At 44.8% G+C, this 26,604-nt stretch overlaps 1 protein-coding gene across 17 annotated transcripts in view; it reads left to right on the forward strand.

Annotated features, from left to right (window-relative positions):
* The window catches only part of PTPRT (protein tyrosine phosphatase receptor type T), a 1,067,285-nt gene that overhangs the window by 767,854 nt on the left and 272,827 nt on the right, over positions 1 to 26,604 (forward strand). For all 17 annotated transcript variants that reach the window (XM_019458468.2, XM_019458472.2, XM_053890232.1 and 14 more), the window contains 2 exons: positions 5,434 to 5,635; positions 6,944 to 7,046. In XM_019458468.2, the coding sequence (XP_019314013.2) occupies positions 5,434 to 5,635; positions 6,944 to 7,046 (305 nt within the window). The remainder of the gene's footprint in view (positions 1 to 5,433; positions 5,636 to 6,943; positions 7,047 to 26,604) is intronic.

Below are 26,604 nucleotides of genomic sequence, written 5' to 3' on the forward strand. Positions count from 1 at the left end.
ACTTGACACCTCTCTTGGCCTCGGTTTCCACAGCTAAGAAATGGGAATGACCATAAAGAGCCCACATCTTCTTTTTGAGGATTAAATGAGCCGGTGTTTGTGTGAGGCCCCCTCACAGTGCCTGGCACAGAGTGAGTGCCCCCAAGTTGTGTTTTTGTCACGATTGCATCTTCTGATGCAATCCTCCCTCCCTCCTCGTTTCTGCATTCTGGCCACTTCCTTCATCCCTACTTTATCTCCTATCTTCCCTCAACCCTCATGTAGTATCTCATTCTCAGGACGAGAATCTTGTCAGCTCTGCCATCTGAACTCACCCCGTGCTCAGCCAGTGCCCGGAGCTTGGCACAGCCCCGTCTCAGTGTGAGTAAGAAACAGGCCCTTCCTGATGGGGCTCTTTGAGGAAAATCTTTGCTTCTGTTCCTCCTGCCTCTCTTGCCCCATCCTCTGTAGCCCAGGGTAGAAGGGCTGCTTGTTCCTCTGGTGTGCTGCAGCCAGAGCCTTGATGCAAAGGCAAGAGAAGTCATTCGTGGACCCCCTGGAGCCTTACTTCTGAGCAGAGGGGCTGCTTTCCGGGAGTAAAGAAGCAGGGGTCGCTCTGCAATATAAAACAGAAACTGAAGTTAAGATTATGATTTAACCCTTGAAGAACCCCTAGCCTCAGGGAAGTTAAGCAAATTGCTCAAGCCACCCAGCTAGTTTGATCATTCATTCATGCGTGCAAGGGGAGGAAGTGTGGAACAAAATCTGCCTCAGATCCTTGCCATTTTGGAGCTTAGAATCTACTACAGGGTTCAGCAGACTCTTTCTATAAAGCACCAGAGAGTGAATATTTTAGAGAGTGTGAGCCATAGGCCCTCTGCCACAAAGACTCAAGTCCCACCCTGGTAGTGGATAAGCAGCTGGAGGTGATACATAAACGAGTGGTGTGGCTGTGCTCCGATCCACTTTTACTTACCGAAACTGATGATGAGACCCATTTGGCTTTCTGGCTTTACTTTTTCAACTCTTGGGCTAGTGAAACATTGAGTGAAACAATTGCATGGTTAAGTGTAAAATTAGTTCAAAGGAGAGAGATGTTATTTGGGGGAACATAAAGTAGGTGGACTGGAGAGTCAGAGGAGGCACTCATGAAAAGTGACATTTGTGGGGGGAGGGTGCCTTTTATTTATTTATTTTCTAATTTCAGTAGAGTTAACATGCAGTATTATATGTTATGGTATTATAGGTTCAGCTGTACAATGTAGTTATTCATCAATTCTTTTTTTTTAATGTTTATTTATTTCAGAGAGGGAGAGAGACAGAGTACAAGCAGGAGTGGGGCAGAGAGCGAGGGAGACAGAATCCAAAGCAGGCTCTAGGCTCTGAGCTGTCAGCATAGAGCACAATGTGGGGCTTGAACTCATGGACCATGAGATCATGACCTGAGCCGAAGTTATATACTTAACCAACTGAGCCACCCAGATGCCCCAGTTATTCAGCAGTTCTATACATTACTCAGTGCTTATCATGATAAATATACTCATAATCCCCTTCACCTGTTTCACCCATTCCCCCACCCTCACCCCTCTGGTAACCATGTTTGTTAAAACATCATTTTAAGTGTGATGTAAGGATAAGGAGTCATTAATTGGGTGAAAGGGAGGCATGGGAAGGGAAAAAGTGTTCTGAGCTGACACAGTAGCTGGTGCAAGGGTCCTGTGGCCAAAGAGACTGCAGCTCTTTTCAGATATTGAAATAGAGTCTTGGAATGCAGGAGGGAGGGGAGGGGAGGCCAGCTCATGCAGAGAGCTGATGAAAACCACAGCATAAGGACTTGCTCTTAATCTCAAGAGGAATGGGGGACCACTGCTTTTCTGATACTAAGGGGTAATGTGACTGGATTCTCCTTACAAAGCCCTCGTTCTGGCTTCTGGCCAGGAATCTCACTGACAGCAATCAAAAGAGACTCAGGTTGACAGACAGCTCAGCACCCTTTCCCCCACAAACTTTTTATTTTATGTTTGCCGTTCTAACAAATCTTGCGCTTCCTCCGCTTCCAAAGATTCACGTTACGTTATACATTTTACGGCCACAAGCTCCATCCCATTCCATTTTTCTCACCTTCTGGCTTTCCTTACCCAGTCCATCCCCCCACTAACTTCGTAAAACTTGCAAGTTAAATTTTTCAGAGACTGTTTCTGACAAAGCAGTGGGAATTAGATTTGGTGAAGCCCTTCATAAAAAATTGAAGGCACGCTATATTAACATACATTGATTTATTCATAGTGTTTCATTACAAGTAAGTGAGGATCCTGTAATACCAGGAAAGGTTAGGAGAGCAGGGGAGCGCGGTATATTATATTGACAGCTCGGTGGAAATTGAGTCGCTTTTGGATTGAATTTGGAGTGCAGAAAAGGAATTGGCTAGTAAATAAGGCATGAGTTTTACCTCCCAGTGTCTGTATATCAGTGTGGTTGCCACCAGCCCAGGCAGGGGGACGGGGACAGAATTTCAAAAGGATGCGTGAGCACTGGTAACCTGGGCTTGTCTGCCACCCGTCAGAGCTCTCTGGGTGTCTCTGTTCTTGCGTCACCAGGAAACCTGAATCCAGCTGCACACGGGGGACTCAGCTCCCCCATTTGCTTGGCTCACCACTGCCGGTCACACTGGGTCTTCCTCAGTTCTCCCAAGACTGTTCCTACCCCGGGCCTTTGCCCCAGTGGTTCCGTCTGCCGAGACCCTAGAATGTTTCACTGCTGCTCTGACTCTGTGTTATCCTCTGCCATCAGCTCACTTCTCCCCTGAGATACCTCCCTGAGCACACTGTCTTAGTTTGGTGACCCTGAGACACCGAGAGGTGGGAGTGGGGAAGGGAAAGGAAGGGACGGTAGCCAGTGATGGATGTGTTTCCCAGCCAGCTATGTTGGAGGCAGTCGGAGCGGAATCCCTCCAGGAAGTCCCCTGGGATGCTGCAGGAGTGTCACATGGGAGGAGCCCAGGGACCGTGTGCATCAACTACCATCATTCTAGCCGCTGGGGGCGCCAATTACCCAGCGCAGGCGAGTGCACCCCCCCCCCCCCCAGGACAGCCCTCAAGCACAGAGAGGCAGATGGTTGCCTTGTTTCTCTCTGAGAAGCGGAGCAGGTGGGGGTGACCAGAGGGAAAGCTGGGGACAGGTTCACTGAGGACCTGCAGGACAGGTATTCCTGCCCAGGCTTTGCTTGCAAGGTGCCCAAATCCTTCAGCTCAGTGTGGTTTTCCTCTGGGCCTTGCTCTGCTCCAAGGAGTCCGGTCTGTCTCCTCCTCAGCATGTGGCGTCAATTGCTACTCCTTGACAGAGAGAGAAGTTACCTCTTTCTCTAAAACGCGTGGCGCCCTTGTCAGAAAAAATAAGCAAATGGCTTGTTTTTGATGTAAAGTTGGTGTGTTCCTGTTTCTGTCTGGGTTTGGCCTTCCTGGCACATAGAAGATATTCTTGACCGAAGACAGAGTGATAGAAGGTGTGTGTGTAGTTGACCTACATTGCTCAGAAAGGAAGACACCTGGGCACGGGCTCAAGCTTGTGTTCACATCGGCTGTGTATGCACCAGTTGTGCAGTGCAGGCCCCAGGGTGCAGGTGTATGCAGGACACGTTTGTGAAGGAACAAGTGAATCAATGAATGAACGCATCCTTTAGTTAATGTGATGTTGTCTCCAGGCTGGGCAGCAACTTCTAGAGTAAGGAGCACAGCTTTTAGATCCAACAGACCTGGGTTTAGTCGTGTGTCAAGGGTAGAACCCTGAACAACCATGAGAATGCATGGCCTAGAGCTACACATGACAGCCCGCACGCCTCTCACAACCACAATGTGGAGCGAAAGAAGGCGGACATGGAATACGCCCTGTATGCTTCCACGGATAGAAAGTACAAGACCAGGCAACACTAGTCTGTGCTGCGTGTAAGTCAGGATAGAGGTTATCCTTGCTCAAGGGTGGTGGGGAGGGATTGGAAGAGGGCACGCAGGCTACATCTTGGTTCTGGTAATGTTCTTTCAGCCGGGTGCTGGTGATACGCGTGTGTCCGGTTAATAAAAATTCACTGAAGTGTTTAGTTTCTGTATGTATGTTCTACTCTAATTAAAGACATTTTTTTAATGTTTATTTTTCTTTTTGAGAGACAGTGTGCAAGCAGGGGAGGGGCAGAGGGAGAGGGAGACAGAATCCAAGTCAGGCTTCAGGCTCTGAGCTGTCAGCACAGAGCCCAATGCAGGGCTCGAACTCACAAACCGTGAGATCATGACCTGAGTCAAAGTCCGAGGCTTAACCGACTGAGCCACTCAGCGACCCCTAATAAGACATGTTTAATAGGACAAACTAGATGAAACAAATAAACCTACAATCCTGTGTTTGTCACTTTAACAACTGTGTGACCTGCAAATGTGGCACTCAAGAGTGTGATCTATGGGGGCTGGTGCTGGGATGCCAACGGTTTTTGTTACTCTCACAGCAGGGTAAGTGCAGAAATAGAGAGTGAGCACTTAGAAGCTCTCATGGTCCCTTGACATTGCCACAGCCCCCCGTGTGGGAGGAGTGGGCGTGTCTGGTTACACAGAGTGCAGACCGGTGTGGCTATTACCAGACTCACATGATGAGTCCCACGCGATGGGGTCTGCAGATTATTATGGGTCAGCAATGGATTGGGAAACACAAAACTGGGCCTTCCCCGCAGAAAGTTTGGAAAGTGCTGACTTAATGCAGGTTACTTTCAGTTGAGTCTCCATTTCTCCAACATTTAAATGAGATAAATATCCTGATGCCCCGAGGTTTAGGGAAGAGGAACAAGATACCGCGTGAGAAAGCAGCAGAGAGCACCATGGGGAGGAAGGGGCGAGGAAGCTGCATTCTTAAGTGGCCTTCCAAGCCATTCTTGTCAGACGTCACACGTAAACACTGCTCTACAGCTGTGCTGTCCAATGTGGCAGCCGCTGGCCACATGGGGCTACAGAGCTTTTGAAACTTGGCTAGTCCAGATGGAGATGTGCCATAAGGACAGACTACGTACTAGATTTCTAAGACTTGATATGCATAATAGAATCTAAAATATCACATTAAATGTTTATGTTGATTACAGGTTGAAATGCTAATACTCTGCATATATCGGGTTCAACAAAATGTGAAAATTAATTTTACTTTCTTTTTTTACTTTCTTTTCATGTGCCCACTAGATGATTGAAAAGCGTAGGTGTTAGGTGTGGCCCACATTCTATTTCTGTTGGGCAGCAGCACTCTGGCGCATGTCCACAGTGCTCTTGCGAGGCTGGGACCATCTGTAAGGTGGACGATCCCAGCAGAACTTGCTGTTCAAACTTACATGCCTCCTTCTCCTTTGCTCTCCTGACATTCCCCTGGATGAGCTCCATCTAGCTTCCCGCGCGAGGTATTTATTTGTTTGTTTGCTGGCTTGTTGTACAGATCAACTACAAGGCTGTTGGCTCGCTGGACCCGAGTGCCGACCTCTCCAGCCAGCGGGGGAAAGTGTTCAAGCTCCGGAATGAAACCCACCACCTCTTTGTGGGTCTGTACCCGGGGACCACCTACTCCTTCACCATCAAGGCCAGCACAGCAAAAGGCTTTGGGCCCCCTGTCACCACTAGGATTGCCACCAAAATTTCAGGTATGTGTCTTAGAAAGGGGAAAGGAAGAAGGGTGGTCTGTTTTTTCCCCATTCATAATTTTCCTGGGAGTGAAAAAGGGCAGAGCCAGCTGTCACCTCATGGTATTGGAGCAAGTAAGAGGATGCATCCCCTGGCGTGTATCACTGTAGTTCGTGAAGAAACCAAATCCACAAACCTCCTAAAGTGTAAAAAACATACTAATTAGACTAGACCAGAGGGAACACTAAGTGATTCACCAAATAATTTATCATACAATTGCATTAAATAGGACGTCTTCTTCCCATACAAATTCGTTTGTAAAAATATGATTTCTTTTCAAGAATATTCCTTTTGGCAGTACAGGGCACAGCCATAGGTTCTCATGAAATGTTGGATGGATGGATGGATGGATGGATGGATGTTACAATGCCATGGATGTCTGAGATTTCACCCGCCTGGTCACCAGTAGGGTCCCCTCCACCGCCAGACACATTCAACACGGAATTATCTCAGATCCCGTTTTACAATTTACAAGCTTTGCAAATACCTCTGGCATGCATGCATATGTATTTTGCATAGACACCCACAGTGGTTTTTGCAACTTAATGTTTTCACTTATCTTTATACCATAAGCATCTAACACGTTGGTACATTGCTTTCATGATAATGTTCTGTCAAGCGGATGGACGTAATTTAATTAAACATTCCCCTGTGGTTGCATGTTTTTAGAAAATAACTCTTCAGTAAACATGTTACAGAATGCAGTTTAATTCCTTGGTTTGGATTATAACTTTAGGATTAAATTCCAGAAATTGAAATACTGAATTAAAAGGGCTATGGGTTTTAATAGCTCATCATACAGATGGCTAGATTAGCTTCCCAAGGGATTAGATTACGTTGTCTTCCCATCAGTCGGGGATAAGAGAAGGGAGGGTCTCGTGAAAAAGAGAGAGAGAAAAGATAAGAGGAACTAGTTCATCACTGCTGTAATTTGCATTTCAGATGTGTTTAAGGAGGTCGACTCTGCTTTTACATCTTTGTTAAGTACTTACCCTTCCTGCATTCATCTGTTTATGGTGTGGAACTCTTTGATTGCTGAGGGCCAGTGGCCACATCACTGCCATCCTTCCCCTCTATCTTCTGCACCTTGAAGGGACCCACAGGCAGGTTGGAAGGAGAACTGTGCTGAAAACCTGGGATGCCATGTGACTCTCGCCCAGCCCTTTCCCAGTGTCCTCCTTCTGGCCATCCTGGGTGTCTTTAGGAATGGCAGCAGGGGAGGTAGTTAGCAGGAGTTCTGTGCTGAGTGCCCTCCTCTCTCTGTCCAGCTCCATCGATGCCGGAATATGACACAGACACCCCGCTGAATGAAACGGACACGACCATCACGGTGATGCTGAAGCCTGCTCAGTCACGGGGAGCCCCTGTCAGGTGAGGAGGGTTCTTCTCCTGGACTTCGTGCTTTTTCTTCTCTGCACCGTGCAGTGCCCATGAACAGGACTGGCTAGAAGTGAGGCTTCTGGAAAATGAGAATCAGCAGCCCCAAACTCAGTTCAGGGGGTGCCACTGGGCCAAGAGTCTCTCCCCCAGCAGTGAGGAATTAGGATGGGTTCAGAGGGAACATGCTGATGGGGACATGAGGAGGGCTGAGAGAGAACTTCCTGGAACACACCTATGGTCAGTTTATTTAGTGGGGTTGGAGGCCTGGAAACAGAATCTCCTGGAAGGATATCCTTTCCATATATGACTGCCATAACAGACACATGGACCGACTTGCTGAATTCTACAAACAAACTAATCATGTAAATGGGACAAGACCTCCGGGCTGGTCCAGTTAGGGCCTTGGGGTACTAGAGTCCCTCAGGAGGACTTGCAAGGTCATACTGCTGACTTTCACAAGAGGTTGTTGGAGTTGAGGAGCATACTTCTGGCCAAGGCAGTGCAAGTAGTTCAGTAGCTAAGCTGAGCCAGTGCAAGTCCCCAGGCTCACGGTTGCCAGGAAGGTGGGCATCTCTTGGAAACAACTGCACTCTGCACAAGGGCAGTGGCTTTCAAATTGGCTCAGTTCGGTTAAACAAGCATGCACTGAGTATCTTATCTACCAGGAATGGTGGGGCACAAGGGATCCAAATGATTCATTTATTCGTCCATTCCTTCAACAAACACCTGTTGAGCAAGTTGCTCAGGGCCAGGCACTGTTTAACCGCTTGGGAGATAGCAGCAAACTAGCTGTGAATAAGTCATTTCCTAAGGAAAGTTAAACTTCAGTTGGGAAACAAGAAACATGAAAACATAATTGCAATACAGTGTATGCTTATAGAGAAGAAATTCCCAGCTGACATTCTCAGATGACACCGAGCTGTCTCTTAAATGTGATATAAGATGTTGCCAAGGCAGTAAGAGGGTCGAGCATTAGGAAGGCATGAAGGAGAGAAGCAGCCTGATGCATGGGTAGTAGTTAATCCAAGGCTCTGGAATTTACTTTAGCATAAAGGTCAAGGCAGGAGTGGTCGGGTGAGAATGGGGGCCATGTTTGAGAATCTCCAGTTTGTTTGAGGGGTCACAGGAAGCCACTGGATAGCCACATGCAATATCACTCTTGTGACACCAGAGGCTGGGAGACCAGCCAGGATGGAGGCAACTGAGATGGTCTAGTTATCTGTTTTCCAAACCGGATCCAGCTCTACCCAGAAATTGTAGGTGGCGGAGCAAATGAAATCAACTGCAGCAATTTGGAAGTTCTCATCTCTTCTGAAGATTTTGGACTGTGTTCTACCCTAAGTCAGGTGAATCCTTCAGGCCTTGCAGTGGGTGTGCGTGGTGTTTGTGGAGCACCTGGCTATAGAACTCTCGCCTTATGTTCTCCACATAGGAGAACTATGTTCTCCACATATGTTCCAGGACTGTCCTACCTGTGATGAGCCAAAACAGGTGGTGGCTCTTATGTCATATGAATAATTACTTGAGTTACTGCTTTTCTTCCTGTTACTCTCATGCAACATTTTCATTTGATTCTCTCTGTACATGGATTTCACTGTCTTACACATTCTCTAAGTGATGATCCTCATTTTCACATGAAGAAATTGAGGCTCAGAAGTGCCCAAGGGCACACAAAAAAGTAGGAAAGCTGAACTTGAGTGCAGGGCCTACAGGTGCCAAATCATGTGTTCCGTTCAGGTCACCAGTGCCTCGCTCCCTTTCCCAGCTCTTACCTCTCATACAGCAGCATCAGTCACCATTTCAAAATCTTAGAAAGCTTCTAAGATGATGAAAGTATGGTCCAGAAAAAAGCAACAGCTTGCCCCACTTTACACAGCAAGTTAGCTGCTGACCCAGGTGCATAGGTCAGATCTGACCAAAAGCCCACGACCTTTATATTGCAGACCCAGGTACTCCCTTTCATTACTTCAAGGATACAAATCAGCAAGGGGACTTCATCACTTGGAATCCCACTGTGGCTTCCCAGCAGGTACAGATTCCATGTAGCTCACTGTAGTGTGCTGGCTGCTGGGTGGGGCGATGGAGAGGACCTGACTTCGGTGGCAGCGGACCAGCAGTGGATTGAAATCCCGCTCTGACACTACTGTGTGACTTTGGGCGAGTTACTTAATCCCCCCGACTCTCAGTTTTCCTTATCTGGAAAGCGTGGATGGTAGCTATTTTGCAGAGGCTTAGCACAAAATACGGAAGTACCCAAAGCAGAGCAGACCTTCGAGAGTTATTTGTTAGCTTTGCTTCCTCTCTGTGGCACTTAGGAGGTTCTTTCAAAACAGTGTTTGAAAATCTACCCTCTCTGTAGGGTCACAGTGTTCTCCACTTCCTTCCTGTTCAAATTTCCAAAGCCTTTTGAGACCCTAATTCCATGATGGGGAAGGAAGGACTGTTGCTTTTTACTTAGGAGCCCCTAACTACTTTCCAGCACAAAGTCTCAGAAAAACTTCTTTTTAAAGAAAAAAATTTTACTAAGAAAGAAGCAATCTTGGTTTTGCCCAGTGGCAGGATAAAGTTAATTCTTCTACAGAGGATTCAGGGTCCCATCCTCAAGATGAATCAGATTATATGTCTGTGAACCCCTGAAAACTCATCGAAGCCAGCTGAACACAGATGGGAGTAATTATCACCATGTTTTATTGGGCAACTGGCTGCTGGGTGGGATTGCAAGTAAGCAACTGTTACATTCCAAGAGTTTAACCTTGACTAACCTATTAGAATTATTACATCCCTGTTAGAAGTGAGGAAACTAAAGTTCATGCTCACATAGTCAGCAAGTGATAAAGATGAGATTTACATCCAGCCCTTCCCAAAAGGGGTCCTCTGAGCAGCTCAAACTATTTTTTTCTGGGGAAGCTTTCCCAGTTCCCCCAAACAGGTGCCCCTTACACTTTCCCTCTGAGCCTACATGCTCTTAGTTTGCACATCTTTGTAATAAGCTCATACATCCTAAGACTGTAGTAAATTAGGAGGTGGGAATGGAAATGCCCCAGTAGCAGTGAGAAATGACAGTGAGTAGCAGCAGAAAAACAGGGCAGGTCTACAAAACAGGCACAGAGATTCAGCAAACAGGGAGGCGTACGTGCTGTAGCCCCTCACAGCCATGGGTGTTCATTAGCTGTTCTGGTTCAACTAAAAATGTAGCATTAGGTTCTATGTCTTCAAGTTAAAAGAGGCTGCTGGTTTCCATTTAACAAGTAAGCCCTTGCTGCATGTCTGTCCCTGTACATAAATTATCTGTATCCTCACAACATTGTGATAATCGTCTCCCCCATTTTGCAGATATGGAAACTGAGATAAATAGAAACCAAGTAAGTTGACTCAGGCCACAAAACAAGCAAGGGGTACAGACAGAACTTAAACTCAGTTCAGCTGACCCTAAGCCAACACTCATTTCTCACAACCTCCCGAGGAGAAAGTTGTGCATGACATATTTTGGTGACATTTCCATTGGGGGAAAAAAAAATTAAATGTCACTGCTCAAAGGGGCAGTGCTTGGTGTCTGTAAATGTCTGACTGCTTTTCTTCCCAAGGCTCTGGATCATTGAGAGTGGGTATAGGCTCAGTTTCTGGGATTATTTTAGACTGTTGCTTGGGCATTTGCCAAGAAGGGAAGGAGATTAACCAGTGCCAGTTAGTATGACTTCCGGGTCAACTGCAGTGACAGCAGTGGCAATATCCCAGTAGATTTCAGTTACCTTAGCCCTTGTTCACCTTGAACTCTAGGCACTAGGATGCCCATCTGGGAGGCAGTGGACCATTAGATCATTCAACACATATTTATTGAGCCCTTGAGATGTCCCAGGAACTGAGCTAAGCAATGGGGATGTAGCAGGAAACAAGGTAGATATACATCTGTCCTCTTGAGCCTTAACTTTCGGCAAGTGTGCATGTGAACAGGAAGGGGGGTGGGGCATCAAGCAGGTGAGCAGACACAATACTGAGCTGAAAGTGGCAAAACAAGATGCTTTGAAGCCTGTGGGGACAGTATATTGATGGAAGAACTGCACTGTCCAGAGAGATGGGCACACCCCTGGCAAGCGGGCCAGTGAAGAGTCCCGCAGGTGGGGGACATGGGGGCATAGAGAAGACAGTGAAGGCTCCTCTCTAACCACAGGGCACAATGAGCTCACTAGATAGATTGGGTCACGGATGCCTGGACTCCTACTTTATAGTTGAATGCTCCTTTAATTTCACTGTATCATGTGATCATCACTCAGTGAGCTGGGTGGGACATACCATCTCTGTATCACAGGAGGGAGCTGAAGTCTAAGATACTGAATGGTCCAAGGTCATGGAGCTCGTTCTGCACAAAGTCTGTGTGTGGACCTTGCTTCCTGCTTCTGAGTTCATTGCTCCCTCAAGAAGTTCTGGGTTCTCCGTGTCTGGGATGCCAAGTGATGACTCAGTAACTTTTCGGTGGGGCTGTTGTGGAATGAGTTTCCAGTAACTAGAGAATCCGGGGTAGGCAAGATGGCTTCCCAGGGGACTTCCAACCCTGGACTATGCAGGCCCAGCCCATAACTTGGGACCCCACATCTCTGGGTGGAGCAGCCCATTCTCCAGCAGCCTCACCCCTGGGCCTCAGCTGCAGGCCCCACCCAGGTAGCTTTCTTCCTCCGTCTGCCAGCAACATTCTGGTCCTGGCTCCTGCTCGGCTGCTTGCTGCCCCTGGGGAGCCCCATGGGTCTAATCTACTCTGCCTGGTAGAACTGGGCACACAGGGAGGCGAGGGGGAGAAGGGCGGATTGTCGTGCGGGGCTCCTGCACCCCCATCCCTCCATCCAAACCACCTCGGAAGCTTGGCCTATTTTTCTCATACTCCACAATGGAGATTTATTGCTTTTGCATTGCTTTCCTCAGGCCTTCAAAGATTTATTGGTTTTTAAGTGACAGAATCCCAGAATTGCTTAAAAGATCAATCAAATAGTGACTAGAATCTAATATTCAGCTCCAACTCGAACCCGCCAAACCTTCTTCCCCCACGCCCCACCTGTCACGCTGATGTATCTGTGGTAACCTTCATAAGAAAGTAACTTGGCCGTGAATTTATCACCCAAAATGTAGTCCCTGAAGCAGAGCCCCAGATTCTGTAGCAGATCCTCCCCCAGAGCCCCAGTGGCTTCTTCAGGGACGTTCCCCTGTGTTCCTTCCCCTCCCAGCAGTCACAGGGACCTGTCCAGTGCAGTCTAGAATCCCTTCGGGATTAGCTGCTTCTTCTGCCCCTCTGCCATGCTTCACCTGTCCTGCCCGGGTGGTCTTGCTGGTTTGCCTCCCATCAATTTTTCTTCCTTCAGTCCATCCTCCACTGAGCTGCTGGAGTGTCCCTTAAAATTCTTCTTATATAATTTATATGTATAATTCATTGTCAGGTTAGATAACATACAGTGTATATACAGTGTGCTCTTGGTTTTGGGGGGGTAGATTCTCATGATTCCCTTAAAATTCTTAAATGGGTCATTCATTGGCTTTCCACTATGTTGAGTTCAAGCTTCTTAACATGGAACGCCAGGTCCATCAGAATCTGGCTGCAACCTTCGTTTCTAGTTTTATTCCCTTTCACTCTGCCCCGTTACCAGTTTTTACTCAACAGGGCCCAGGGGGCTTCCTTCATCATTCTTTCTTTAATTGTGTTATGTACTTGCCAGTATGTTTCCTATGGTTTTGTTTCTTGCCCTCCCCTCCCTAGACTGTGAGCTCCAGGAAACCCGAGGCTTGACACTGATGGATTCCCTTTCCCTGGGACAGTGTCCGGCATGTAGTAGGTGCTCAAAACACAAGTAAGTAAGTGACTCCGCACGTCTGTTTTGCGCACCTGGTAGATGGCAGGTGCTGGGACTGGAGGTACCCTTCACAGGCCTTGCCTTCAGCTTCTAAATCTGGAAGTGTGCTACTGCCCCATTGACTTTCTGCCCTGATGGAAATGTCCAGTCTCTGTGCTGTCCAGTCATCACCACCAACCACATGTGGCTATCATTGAGCACTTGAAATATGACCACTGTAACTGAGGAACTGAATTTGTTTATTTCTTAAATTAATTTAAATTTAAAGAATTTCAGGGTCATTCATAGCTCGCGGCTACCATTTGGGACAATGCAGTTCTGTCGGGAAGATAATCAGAAAAACTGAAAAAAAATGCTTGGTCAGAGGTTTCTATGAGGGTTCAGGGCAGAGGCACCCATCATTAGCCTGATGGGCTCAGGTGCAGAGAGGGCTTCCTGGAGACAGTGTTGCCTGACCTGAGACCTGCCAGCTTGCGGGGAGTTTGCTTAGTGAAGGAGGGGGGAGCAGCATACACAGGAGCCAAGGCAGAGAAGGTGCACGGTGTGTTCAGAGGCGGCAGGGACCTCAGCACACTTGGGCAGAGGGGAGCAGGGAGGCAAAGGAACAGGCTGGGGTGCGGTAAAGAATCATCATTTTGGGTTTGGACTTTGTCCTGAGAGGTATGGGGAACATTTGGCAGCTCTTGGCTCTCCCGTAAGCATTCCAGCCCTTGTCTATGCCATTCTCTGTGCCGAGCATGGCATTCTCTACCTGTCCAATGTGCAGTTCAAATCTGCTACACCTGGGGCCATTCCCCACCGTGCAGCAGGATACATTGGCTCCCCTGGGGGCCCCCACTCTGCCCTGGCCAGTCCCCGGTCAGGGACTTGTCGTTTCAATCTCTATCAGCCCGTGACATCTTAGTGTCCTCCTGCCGTAGCTAACTTCCCAGTGGGATACGCCAGAAAAGCAAAGCCTTCTGCAATCATACCCAGCCTCATGCAGTTGACTCATGAGTGGCCTTGAGCCAGTTACTTAACTCCTCTGATCTCAGAGCTGCTTGTTAGAAAAATGGGAAATACCCACGTCACAGATTGTTGTGAAGATCAAAGGAGGTAAAGTGTGTCAAATGCACCTGGTAGTTGTTCAACTTTCTCCTTGGGTTGGCCAAGCCGTTGAGACCGAGAGTGGCTCCCTCCCCTAGTAGCCATGGGAGAGGTGATTCTCTGAGCCCTGCTGTAAGCTGATGACTGTTCATCCTTTGCTGCTCTGACACCATGGAAGATCTGCATGCAGGGTGCTGGCAAGGGTGTGGCTCATAAGGAAACATGCAGTTATCTCCAAGAGTGTCACAAAATCCGCAAAACAATATGCCTTAAAAACAGATCCTCAAATTTCAGCACATTTTCAGAAATACTAAATGAAACAGGGTTAGGGTACCTCAACTGCTTAAAGGCCAGCAAATCAAGGGCTGAGAGCAGTGCCCTCGGCTTGGAGGAGATGCCCATATGTGTTGTGAAATCGAAGTAAATCAGATCCAAAGCATCACCAGGAATGATCATGGGGACCCACGTGAGCTTCCTGAAGTGAGATCTTATAAATATGGGGAACCAGAGTAGGTACCTGAAATCAAAACCGAGCAGGAAAGGTGGGAGCAGATCCCAGGAGGTGAGCCAGGTTTATCTGTTCACAATTCATTAAGTAAGTCAGTAAATGCCTAACTGGAATCGGAGCAAACAACCACGTGCCAGACATTGTGCAGCACTGGAGATCCGGAAATGAGCACACGTTCCCACGTGAGGCTGATATCCTAATGGCAGAGACAGCGCTGTTCACGTGGTGCCACAGACACTCATTGACAACACAGACTGTTAGCCGTGGCCGCCGGTTCTGACTAGGTTGGTGCTACCTCCCCACCCCACCTCTGATGTCAGCTGTGGCTGAGCTGGCCTGTTCCCTGTGTACTAAGTTACAGGATCCCTCCTCTAACACCAGCACCCCCTCCTTTTCTTGTCTCTGCTTTTGTGCTTTCTCCAAAACCCCACAGACCTTGTTTGGTCTGAGCAGGCAGGTACAGCTCAGACACACGGGATTTGGGACACCTGGGTCTGTTAAGTGTCTGACTCTTGGTTTGGGCTCAGGTCATGATCTCACAGTTCGTGAGTTTGAGCCCCACATGGGCTCCACGCTGACAGCATGGAGCCTGCCTAGGATTCTCTCTCTCTCTTTATCTCTGCCCCTCCTCTGTTCTGTCTCTCAAAATAAATAAACTTAAAAACAAACAAACAAGGAATTTAATGCCAACAGGAGACAGGAGTCCAGCAGTGCCCCGCCTCCTGTCCTTTGGAGGAGGTGTGTGTCACATGGTTCCCCACATACCTGCATTAGGATTGAGCCCTGCTTGCCCACAGTGGGAGCCATTTCAACAATGCAAACCTTACTGGTGTTTTTTTTTTCCCCTAAAAGGGAATCAGACCAGGCAGGAGATGAAGTTAGAAAGACTAAAACGAGGCCAGGAGGACAGCAGTGGGCAGGAAATGTGAAGGAGAGTGACACCTGATGAGGCTTGATGGGAAAGGGCCAGAACATTGGTGTCCAGGTGAGAAAGGACATTCACCCAGGGTCTAATGGTGGTGGAGGTAGAGAGAGGGCCTTGAGCTGACTAGGCAGCAGCTTTGATGATGACTTCTCTCTAAGGAGCAGGCAGGTGGGTGGGGAGGAAAAGACATTGTCCAGGGTGACTCCCACATTTTGGCCTATTCGTGGATTGGAGGATGGAGCCCTTCTCTGAGCCAAGGAGCACTGAGGGAAGCAAGAGTCTGCAAGGACACATTATCCAGGAGAGACCATTGGTGGTGAACATGGCTTGGGCACCTAACTGGGGATTAGCAACCAGCTGTGCAAGGACAGGTTGTGTGGTCCAGGAGAGCTCCCTGGGGAGCTCTGAGGGATGTCCTTCAAAGTCAGGTAGGACTTGTGACCTGCTTTCATGGGATGCTTAAGGCCTAGTACCCAGGGGGTCAGCTCTGGTTTGGAAGGCCAACAGTATGACAGTCTGAGTACAGGGAGACAGAAGAACATGGTGAATGGTCTCTAACACAACTGCAAGTTCTTTTCACTCCTGATGAGGAACCCCAATCCTTTGCATTTGACAGGTGCAGATAGTTAAGACGGTGGCTTTGAAATACACAGTGACTAGCTGCAGTACAAATTGGAGAGGCAGTCAACTCTTTAAGTTTTTTTTTAATGTTTATTCATTTTTGAGAGACAGAGCATGAGTTGGGGAGGGGCAGAGAGCGAGGGACACCCAGAATCCAAAGCAGGCTCCAGGCCCCAAGCTGTCAGCACAGAGCCCAACGCAGGGCTCGAACCCGCAAACCATGAGATCATGACCTGAGCCGAAGTCCAGTACTTAACCAACTGAGCCACCCAGGCGCCCCAAAGATCCAGTCAACTCTTAAAGAAAGAAAAAACTTCATTGGAAAGAAAAGGAAAAATTGCCAAGTTTCTTCCAGGATTCCTTTAGTAACTGTGGAGCCCAGATGGGGAGTATGAGACACAATCACAGAAGGCTTTTGCTGGTCCCTTGGAGGTGCAGTGACCAAAATTGGCATCGTTACCATCTGATTCTAAGATAGGAGTGCAAAAGGTGTCCAGTTAAGAAGGAAAAATGAAAATTTTGAGGAGTTATTAGCAGGTAGCCTGAGGTGTTTCTGAGTCCATGTCCACTTTGGGAGGGATGAGAAATGACAGTTATACTGGATACTCTTTCTTGAAACATCATTTATTTCACTTAGCTCCCCACTCTCTGGGATACCTTTGCTGGGGCCTAAAGATGAGGAGTGCTATGTGTCCCACTTTGGTGGAGGGATGGGCAAGAGGCACTCCCACATAGACTGTGAGATTTAGCTCTGAAAGTAATACCATTTGTTGCCAAGTCTACACACTGGCTGGGATTTCATCACACCAACTGGGGAAGAGGAGGAGCCAGATACAAAAAGAAACAACCAGAAATGAGGCAGAGTGGGATAAATACTACTGCAGAGCTGTTCCCAGTGGGGCTGCCCCTTACTCTAAATATGGCGACTAAGGGCATGTGTAACTGTGATTAGAGGGACATGTAACCACCAGTGAAACTTCCCAAAGAGACAGAATCAGTCCGTTGAGTATGGCACAGAGTGCAATCAGGAAGACCACCCAGGAGAACAAAAGGGAGGAAAGGTGGGCCCCAGATAATGTAGGTGAGTTTGCATTCACTTCAGCTCACCCTAATTGTATTGCAGGTTTCCCTTTATCGACCCCCCAAAAAACCCAGTGACCCAACTTACCAAGAATTGGTTCTGGTGTTGATGGATTCTGGATTTTATTCCTTAGGTTCAAACCAAGGAGGAAAAACAGGTGTTTCAGAAAGAATATTTTAAATGGAGCAGGAGGAGCAGTTGCTGGAACATGAAGAACGAAAGAGTGTTCTATTTTGGACCGTCTGCCATCTGGAGAGATGGAAACAGACTGTCACTGGCATGAGGGAAAAGAGACAGTGTGGTTGTCATGTTCACCTCCTACCATAGGGACTATTTAAATTCCAGAAGGCTGGAGAGCTGTAGAGGCATGAGATCAGGGGTTTTGGATTTGAGAACCATTAACATTCAAGTGGTATTTGAAGCATGGGAGGAGCAGGTGACCTTATCCAGGGAGAGGATCTACAGGAAGAGACGAAGAAGACAGCTCTATGAAACTCTGTCAAGGAACAACACAGGAGATGGAGAAGGGCTGGCCATAGAAGTAGAAGAAAAACCAGGGCAGAGTTAAAACATGAAAACCAAAGAAGGTTGTTGTTAATTGTTTTTTGTTTCTGTTTTTGCTTTAAACAGGAGATGGTTGAAATTTTGTTGTTCAGAATTCTCTAAGAGCTCCCAGCAGCTCTTACAGTAGAAAAGAAGAGAGACTCATACCTTGATCAAGGACCATAGGAAAAGGAAGATGATGATACCAACAAAAGTGCTTAAAATGGGCCATATGGTCCAGGCTTGATTTGAAAAGCCCATGGAGCTAGCTGTGCAGATAACAGAGATATTGAGGGCCAGGTGACCCCAATGCTGTTGAGGAATCTGTGCAGAGGGTACAAGGTTGGGAGAGGCTGGACAGACAGAAAGTGGCATTCAGAGAATAAATGATCAAAGATAAGGTTTTAGTAATGGAACCCCGCAATGGAATAATGTGGCTCCAGGAGTTACCATGTTGGTAGTGGTAGTGGAAGAATGGTAATGGGTTGAAGGTAAACGTCATTGAAGCCAAGTATTTCAAGGACCAAAGAGGCCAGGCTATCATGGGCAGCCTGTCTAAGGAGATGTAATCCTTACCATGCTAATCCACCCAATCCCGGGGAGGTGGTGAAACCCTTTGCAAGAGCAACAGGGATTCTACAGGGTGCCTTCTCCTGAGTCTCAGTTTTACTCCAACTTTTATTCTGCTGACTTGTATTTCTCACAGTGTTCTGGGCCCCGTGACAGCTTGCATCACTGCTTTGTCTCAGATCTTGCACAGCTGATAACTGATGGTTCTTAGTCTTTCTGTCTGCAACTGCCCAAAGGTCAGACTTTCAAGTCAGCCTCCATCAAGTGCATTTCTATAGCCTAATCTATTGATGTTCTTCTGAGCTGGTACATGGATCTGTGCCATGTTAGATTCCAAGGAGGTTTACTCTCATCCAAAAAGCATTCTGCACAATGCTCACTCCAGCTGCCTGCGGCTGCTCAGAGAGTTGCCTCCTCTCAGCAGCCTTGAGGGAGGTGATCTTGAAAGCCCTGGCTTTTTGGTAGGACAAGCACAACTTAAAGGTTAGAGTCTCTGCCATGAGGCAGAAGAAATTTGTACTCACCCCCTTTCACAATGCAACCCATCATTTTCTTGCCTGGCTATAACTGCTTGCAATTTGCTGTTTAACTGGTGCATTTCCACTTGGATGTAGGTTCCCTAAGCAATTTCTAAAGATTATAAATGTATAAAATAAGTGTTCCTGGCCACGGCAGGAGGTATAGTAACACCGATAACACAAGGATTCATGGGCAAGATTTTAAACCTACTCTGTCCAGTACTGAAGCCACGACTCCATGGGGGCTATTTAAATTTAAATTAATATGAATTAAATTAAAACTTTATTTCATTAATTACATTGTCCCCATTTCAAGTACAACAACCATATGTGGCTAGTGACTACCATATTGAACGGCATTTCCATCATCACAGAAAATTGTGTTTTTACTGCAGGGCTCTAGGCCCTCAGGGGGCTGGTAAAAAGAGGTCAAGCTCTGTATATGGCTTCCAAGGGGCTGTTAATGGGGACTTAGACACAGGCATAATGTGTAAGACCCCAGAGCCAGAATGGGACCTGTGACTGGTCCCATTACTGCTAAGACCCTGACCTACTGAACTAGGCTCCTCAAGCTCCACTGCATCACTCTGCATCTGGGAAATGATTTAACCCCAGGGTTATCAAATCACAGTGGCTATTAGAATCCCCTAGGGGGCTAGTAAAAATGTAGATTTTTGCTCATCCCCAGGGATAATAGCACCAGACCTGAGAATCTGTATTTGCACAAGCTCCCAGATGATGGTCATGCTGGTCTTGAACCACAACTCCAGCACCACTGGGTTAGCTTACAGCTGGACTCCCGTATGGGGAGAGGAGCTCTTAGGGAAGTATTCTCTTCTGTGGCACCGATGCTTACTTGTTCTCCTGACATGGGGAAGTAATTGTTTTATGTGTTACTGTGAGGTTGCCCCTGTTGGTTTTACAGCTTTTGGAACTTCTGTCTGTTTTGGTGTATGTTTCAGCATGAAGATAATGAATTTTAGTCAAACTAGGATCTCTGCCAGCTTACTTCTCTTTGTAAGGTCCATACGGGGGCCAAAAACACACCCCTGTTTTCCTGCGATGACAACAATGGCGTGTGAAAGAATTCATGTTGTGTTGTTACATGCTGATAGCACATCTGAAGATACCACTTCTGTGCAGATACGGGGCTTAGGTAGAAGACGGATGTTTGGTGAGATGGAGTGTCAGGATCTGAACAAATCTGTATTCTTTTGTGGAAGGCTCCAGCAGCCTGGGAGAAACAAATCCATTTCCAACTTTCACTCTATAAAAAGTTGCATATTTTCTTAGATCAGACAAAATATATTGAATGCCAAAATGTTACAGCAATATGGGCGCGTCACTCAGCTGGGTTGGAATCTGTATGCATTGTCCCCCCGGGCCAGTTTTGATTATGTTCTTTTTCCTTTTATTGCAGTCAGCAAATCTGAATTTGCTATTGTGGGGAGAGCAGGAAGAAGAGAAAAAAATGAACGTTTTTAACCTTCAGAAAGTTCAGAGGTTCAGTCTGAATAAGCACAAAAACTTTCAGTGTGCCTCTGAATTCCTTGAATTTGCAGAACTGCTCAGAATCCCAAGAGAACTACCTTGCACACAGGATTCAGGCCCTGCTTTGTAGCTAAAAGGCAGAGCAGAAATTATGAGAGGAGCAGAACTAGAGAAGTGGGAAGAGGAATCACTGTACAAAAAGGAGTTTGGTCCCAATCCAGGCTAAGTTTTAGCCTATTGTTCAGTTTCTTCAATTCTCAGCCATCTGCTTCCCACGGCTCTCAGATAACATCTCCCCTGCCAGGACACCCTGTTCCTGCTTAATTGAAATTACTTTCCAAGAATAGTTGTCCAAAGCAGTTTCCAATGGCGGGAATGTTTTGAAAGTCACAATAGGAGTTGTAGCTTTGGGATGCAGATGTCTACACATGAGCCAGATGTTCAAAGACATCACATGGTCCACAGCAGCCTTCACATTACCAAAGCCAAGAGTTCTCTCATTGGCCTCTGCAACTCAGAAATGGCTCCTTTGAAACTGGCATCATCTCTCCATTAGGGACCTGTAATACTGCAAGTGTGAAGGGAAACAATCACTTCTATTCAGGTTTAGAGCAATGTGTTTCCCAGGCTTAATTATACCACAGGTATATAAATTACAGAAACATGTTAATGCTCCCATGATTAAAATTATAGAGTGCCTAATTGAAAAAGCATAAACTGAATTGAAGAATTCCTAATTATAGTTTGCTTTGAGGTGTTAATTTCCTCCATAACGAATGCATAATTTCTTGGAACCTAAAAAGGTGGCCTCTTGCATCAGCATGTAGGCTGCAGGCAGATGGGATGGGGTTGTCATCTTTCAGTATAGGAAGTTGACAAGGGAGGTTTGGTTTGGTGGGAGAACCTTGGAAGGGAGCTTTGGAAGGAGGCGGAACTGGTAAAGATGCCGAATCAAGGTTCTACCTAGTGGGCATTAGGACAAAGGACAGGTTAGGAACCCATAGAAAAACTTGTTCCACCTGCCTTTTTCTTCTCTCTCCAAAGCCTCAACCTTTATCTCAGTTGGTTTGGGTAATTTTTGTGCTGTGTCCTGGACCAGTGCTATTATCTGGGAATCTGTTAGAAATGCAGATGTTCAGGCCCTGCCTCCTGACCTACTGAATCAGGAACTCTGGGAATAGAGCAGTCTGGGTTTTAACAAGGTCTCTGGGAGATTCTGGTGCATGCTAAAGTTTGAGAAGCCCCGTTCCAAAGAGCAAGTCACAGACTGCCAATGTCACATCTAGCTGAGCTTTGTTGAGCTCCTACTCTGGATCAGAACTGGTGATTAGTGACTTCCCAAGCAACATTTCACTTGATATTCAGAGCATCAGACTGAAGCAGGAAAAATTCACCCCGTTTCTCAGGTGAGAAAATAAAGATCCAGAAAGCTGGCTTGCCCAGCCTGTAGCATTTTTGAGAGCTATAGGCCTTGTCTCTAGGTTCAGATGGGGACTCACATGCACTGTGTTGTCCATCTTTTTCATTGTTGTCACCTAGTTTCATCAATAGTTTGCTAATAAATGGGTTTTCTGAACATTGTGGAGCTGGAGGCTGAGCCGCTACTGAGAATGAATTCCAGGTGAGTCATGACTTTGCTAATGCTGAGTCTGACTTTAGAATGAGGGAGGGGGCTCCTAAGTGTCTGTAATAATTGCTAGTAAGGGCGTCGATTGTTAGCATGCATCCCTGAATAGTGATGTGAATTCTAAGCATAAAAGGCGAGAGCTCACAAAGAAACTTTTTGAGGTTTGGAAGTAATTCCCCTTCTCTAGTGACCCAAGCAGCTGTTAAGTCCTAGATTAGAGACTCTAAGGACAGAGGAAGCTGCCCTAAGACATACCGCATCTCTGTCTCCTCTGTTCAGACATCTTGGTTTTCTCAGGTTTCTGTTTCCTAGTCTAAACACATAAAAGAGAGAGTCTCTCTCTTTCTCTTTCTCTCTCTCTCTCTCTCTCTCTCTCTCTCTCTCTCTCTCTCTCTCCCCCCACCCCCCCCCCCCGACAATGTCTCTCTCTTTCAGTGTATTTGTGTGGGGGCAGGTTTTAGCCAGCCCATAGCCATATGAAACAATAAGCTTATGTTCTTGGCCTATAGCACTCTACCAAATTTTTGCATGATACTTAGCCATTCCCATATGGTTGAAAATTTAGGTCATTTCCAGTTATTTATTGTTATAAATAACCCAGGGGAAAAAAAAGTACTTACGTTTTTCTTTTGGTATTGCATCTTTAAATAGGAAAAATTTCTCAGTTCAATTACTGACATGAATAAAATTGGACTAAAATGTATTGAATGCCTACACTTATATGCCAGGCACTGACAGCCAATTCATATATATTAACTTTTTTCATTCTTTAATTAAAAAGAATCTCAAAGTAACAAGTATACATAGTTAGGAAATCAGATAGTCGAAGACCATTCCCCTGAGCCACCTTTTCAAACCCACTCCTGTGTCCAGAGGCAACTGCATTGTCATTCTTTACTTCTTCTGGGAATTGGCATTGTCACTACATAATGTGCTGGAGCCTTTGTTTCTTTGTGTTTTCTATCAGCATGGAGCCCGATGTGGGGCCCAAACTCATGAACCATGAGATCATGACTTGAGCTGAAATCAAGAGTCGGAGGCTTAACCGACTGAGCCACCCAGGCGCCCCATATAATGTGCTGTTTTAAAATGATTGGTTGTAGACATTATCTGTTTACTTCCTATTATTATAAATGAGAATTTGGCTTTTTTAAATCATCTAGTACTTCCCCTCAAGCTTCCCAATGTAGTTATACCACTATTTTTAGTTAAATAAATACACAATGGCTAATTTTATAATTCTATAAAAGCAGGGCACTTCAGTGCCAAGTGGTATACTATTTTTGTTATAGTATTGTATAATTAGCTCAAAGCTTACTATGTACGAGATACTATTTTCAGTTCTTTACATACATTAACTCAGTTAATTCTCACCTAAACCCTTTAAGGTAAGAATAGCATGAACCCCATTTTAAAATGTGGAAACTGAAGCACTGAAAGATGAGATAACTTGCCCAAGTTCACACAGTTAATATGTTGTTGATCTAGGATTTGAACACAAGAGTCTGGCTTCACAGTCTGAACTCTTAACCACTATGCTATACCACCTGCCATTACTCTTCCTGTCTTGTACAGTTTTTTTCAAAATTCATCCTAGAATATGCAATTATTCCATTTGATTCAAGTAATATCTTTATTATGCTAGTCATACATTTTTCTTCTCACAGAGCCCCGTCATTTCAGGTTTACCCCTAATTTTTCTTTTTCTTTTTCTTTTCTTTTCTTTTCTATTATATATATATATATATATATATATTTGGTCTTTCCGTTCTATTTTCTAGAAAAATAACCCTTGTATAGCAGTTGTTTAAAATTTCAGCAATTATAATTTTTTAAGAGCTATATATGGTTCTCTGAATTTATTTTTCTCATATCATCATCACTTATTGTTTCTAGAAGGAGTTGTTTCTCGGGGCGCCTGGGTGGCTCAGTAGGTTGAGCATCTGACTCTTGATTTCAGCTCAAGTCGTGATGCCAGTGTTGTGGGATCAAGCCCTGTGTAAGGCTCTGTGCTGAGGATGAGAGTGTGGTTGGTTTCTCTTTCCCTCTGCCCTTCTCACCAGCTCACGCTCTCTCTCTCTCTCTCTAAAAATAAAAAAATAAAAAAATAAGTAAATAAAAATATTTAAAAGAAAAAAGAAGCAATCATTTCTCAAATTTTCTGAAGATAGTATTTTGATTATGGGAGAGAGGCTTTGCTTACTGCTGTATCATCCCCATTTCCTCTTGAGTCATTTTATTTTCCATTTGAGTTGACTATTCTCTTTTATATTGGTGCGTTTCTCACCTAACCAACAAGACTTGTAGTCAGTATTTAAAAGTAAGCTATTGTGATCAGAAAGAGAAATGAAGAAGGCAATTTCATTTGCAGTTGCACCACAAAGCATAAAATACCTAGGAATAAATTTAACCAAGGAGGTAAAATGCCTGTATACTGAAAACGATAGGACATTGATGGAAGAAATTGAAGAAGACACAAATAAATAGAAAGATATTCCATGCTCATGGATTGGAAGAATTAATATCATTAAAATGCCCATACTACTGGAAACAATTCACAGAGTCAGTCCAATCCCTTCAAACTTCCAATGGCATTTTTCACAGAAATAGAAGAAATAATATTAACATTTGTATGGAATCATAATAGACCCTGAATAGCCAAAGCAATCTTGAGAAAGAAAAACAAATATGGAGGTATCACACTCCCTGATTTTAAACCATATTACAAAGCGATAGTAATCAAAACAGTAAGATACTGACATAAACAGGCACATAGATCAAGAGAACAGAACAGAGATCCTAGAAATAAACCCACAATTATATGGTCAGTTAATTTATAATAAAGGAGGCAAAAATATACAATGAGGAGATGACCACCTTTTTAATAAATGGTGTTGGGAAAACTGGAAAGCCACATGCAAATGAATGGTACTAGACTGATGGCTTATACCATACACAAAAATTAACTCAAAATAGATTAAAGACTTGAATATAATACCTGACGCCATTAAACTCCTAGAAGAAAACATAGGTGACAAGCTTCTTGACATTGGTCTTGGAGATGATTTTTTGGCAAGAATAAAGGCAAAAATAAACAAGTGAGACTACATCAAACTAAAATGCTTCTGCATAGCAAAGGAAAACATCAGCAAAATAAAAAAGCATGCTACTGAATGGGAGAAAATATTTGCAAATCGTATACCCAATAAGGGGTTAATATGCAAAGTACATAAAGAACTCCTACAACTCAATAGCCAAGATTAAAAAGTGGGCAGAAGACCTGAGTAGAAATTTTTCCAAAGAAGACATACACATGGCCAACAGGCGCATGAAGAGATGCTCAGCATCATTAATCATCAGGAAAATGCAAATCAAAACCACAATGAGTTACCAATGGCTATTATCAAAAAAAAAAAAAAAAAAAAAAAAGATAAGAAATAACAAGTATTGGCAAAGATAGGGAGAAATAAAAACTTTTGTGAACTTTTGGTGGGAATGTAAATTGGTGTAGTCACTTTGGAAAACAGTATGAAGATTCCTCAAAAAATTGAAAATGAACTACTGTCTGATCATCAATTCCACTATTTATCCAGAGAAAACAAAAATACTAATTTAAAAAGATATATCCACCCCTATGTTCATTGCAATATTATTTATAATAGCCAAAATATAGAAGCAGCCTAACTGTCTATCAATGAGTGAATGGATAAAGATGTGGTACTGTATATGTATGTAAAAAAGAATTAAATTTTGTCATTTGCATCAAGGATGGACCTTGAGGGAATTATGGTAAGTGAAATAAATCTAACAGAGAAACACATATATTGTATGATTTCACTTATCTAGAAAACAAAGCAAACAATACAAAACTCATAGATCCAGAGAACAGAACAATGGTTACTAGAGAGGAAGGGGGCAAAGTGAGTGAAGAGAATCAAGAAATAAAGATTTCCAATTATAAATAAGTCATGGATATGTAATGTACAGCATGGCGACTGTAGTCGATATTGTAGTGAAGTGAACCAAGAGAGTAAATCCTAAAACTTCCCATCACAAGGGAAAAAAATATATAACTTTGTATAGTGATGCATGGTAACTAGACTTATTGTGGTGATCATTTCACAGTGTGTGCAAATACTGAATCATTGTTGTACACCTGAAGCTAATAAAATGTGTGTTTATTATACCACAGTGAAAAAAAAATCCAGTCGCCATGTGTTGTGTGTGACAAGCAACCATTTTAAGACATACCATGTACATGGTTTCCTGCTGTGTTACCCCTTTTAGATGGTGCACAACTAAGTGTCTGTGCCAGGAGGCTTTCTTATGAATTCATTACTCTAATGACCATATAATAGTCCAAATTGGAGCACTTTGAGAATGAAGGGGATCAAATAAATACTGCAGGAGCATGGGCATAAACCTGGACTCTTGTGGGAAAACTGGAAAATATGGTTACCCTGTCTATAATCTGCTTGAGGTAATGCGATTTCTTTCAGTAACAATAAAAAATTAAATGACACATTATTAGTTATATCAATCTGTATTTGCCTTTTGTTTCCTCATTCATAGCTTAACAATAGTGTTCATTTTTATCCTTCTATTCTCAGTGCCTCTTCCATAGTTTTTCAGAAGTGAAAAAGTCCAAAATTTAATTATCTTTGGAAATTCAAATATCTCCAAATACTGTAGCATTCTTTTTTATTTTTTTTAAATATGTTTATTTATTTTTGAGAGGCAGAGAC

Source organism: Panthera pardus, unplaced genomic scaffold, assembly GCF_024362965.1.
Source record: "Panthera pardus isolate Hobbes unplaced genomic scaffold, ASM2436296v1 HiC_scaffold_25, whole genome shotgun sequence".
In the NCBI taxonomy this organism is placed as follows: domain Eukaryota; kingdom Metazoa; phylum Chordata; class Mammalia; order Carnivora; family Felidae; genus Panthera; species Panthera pardus.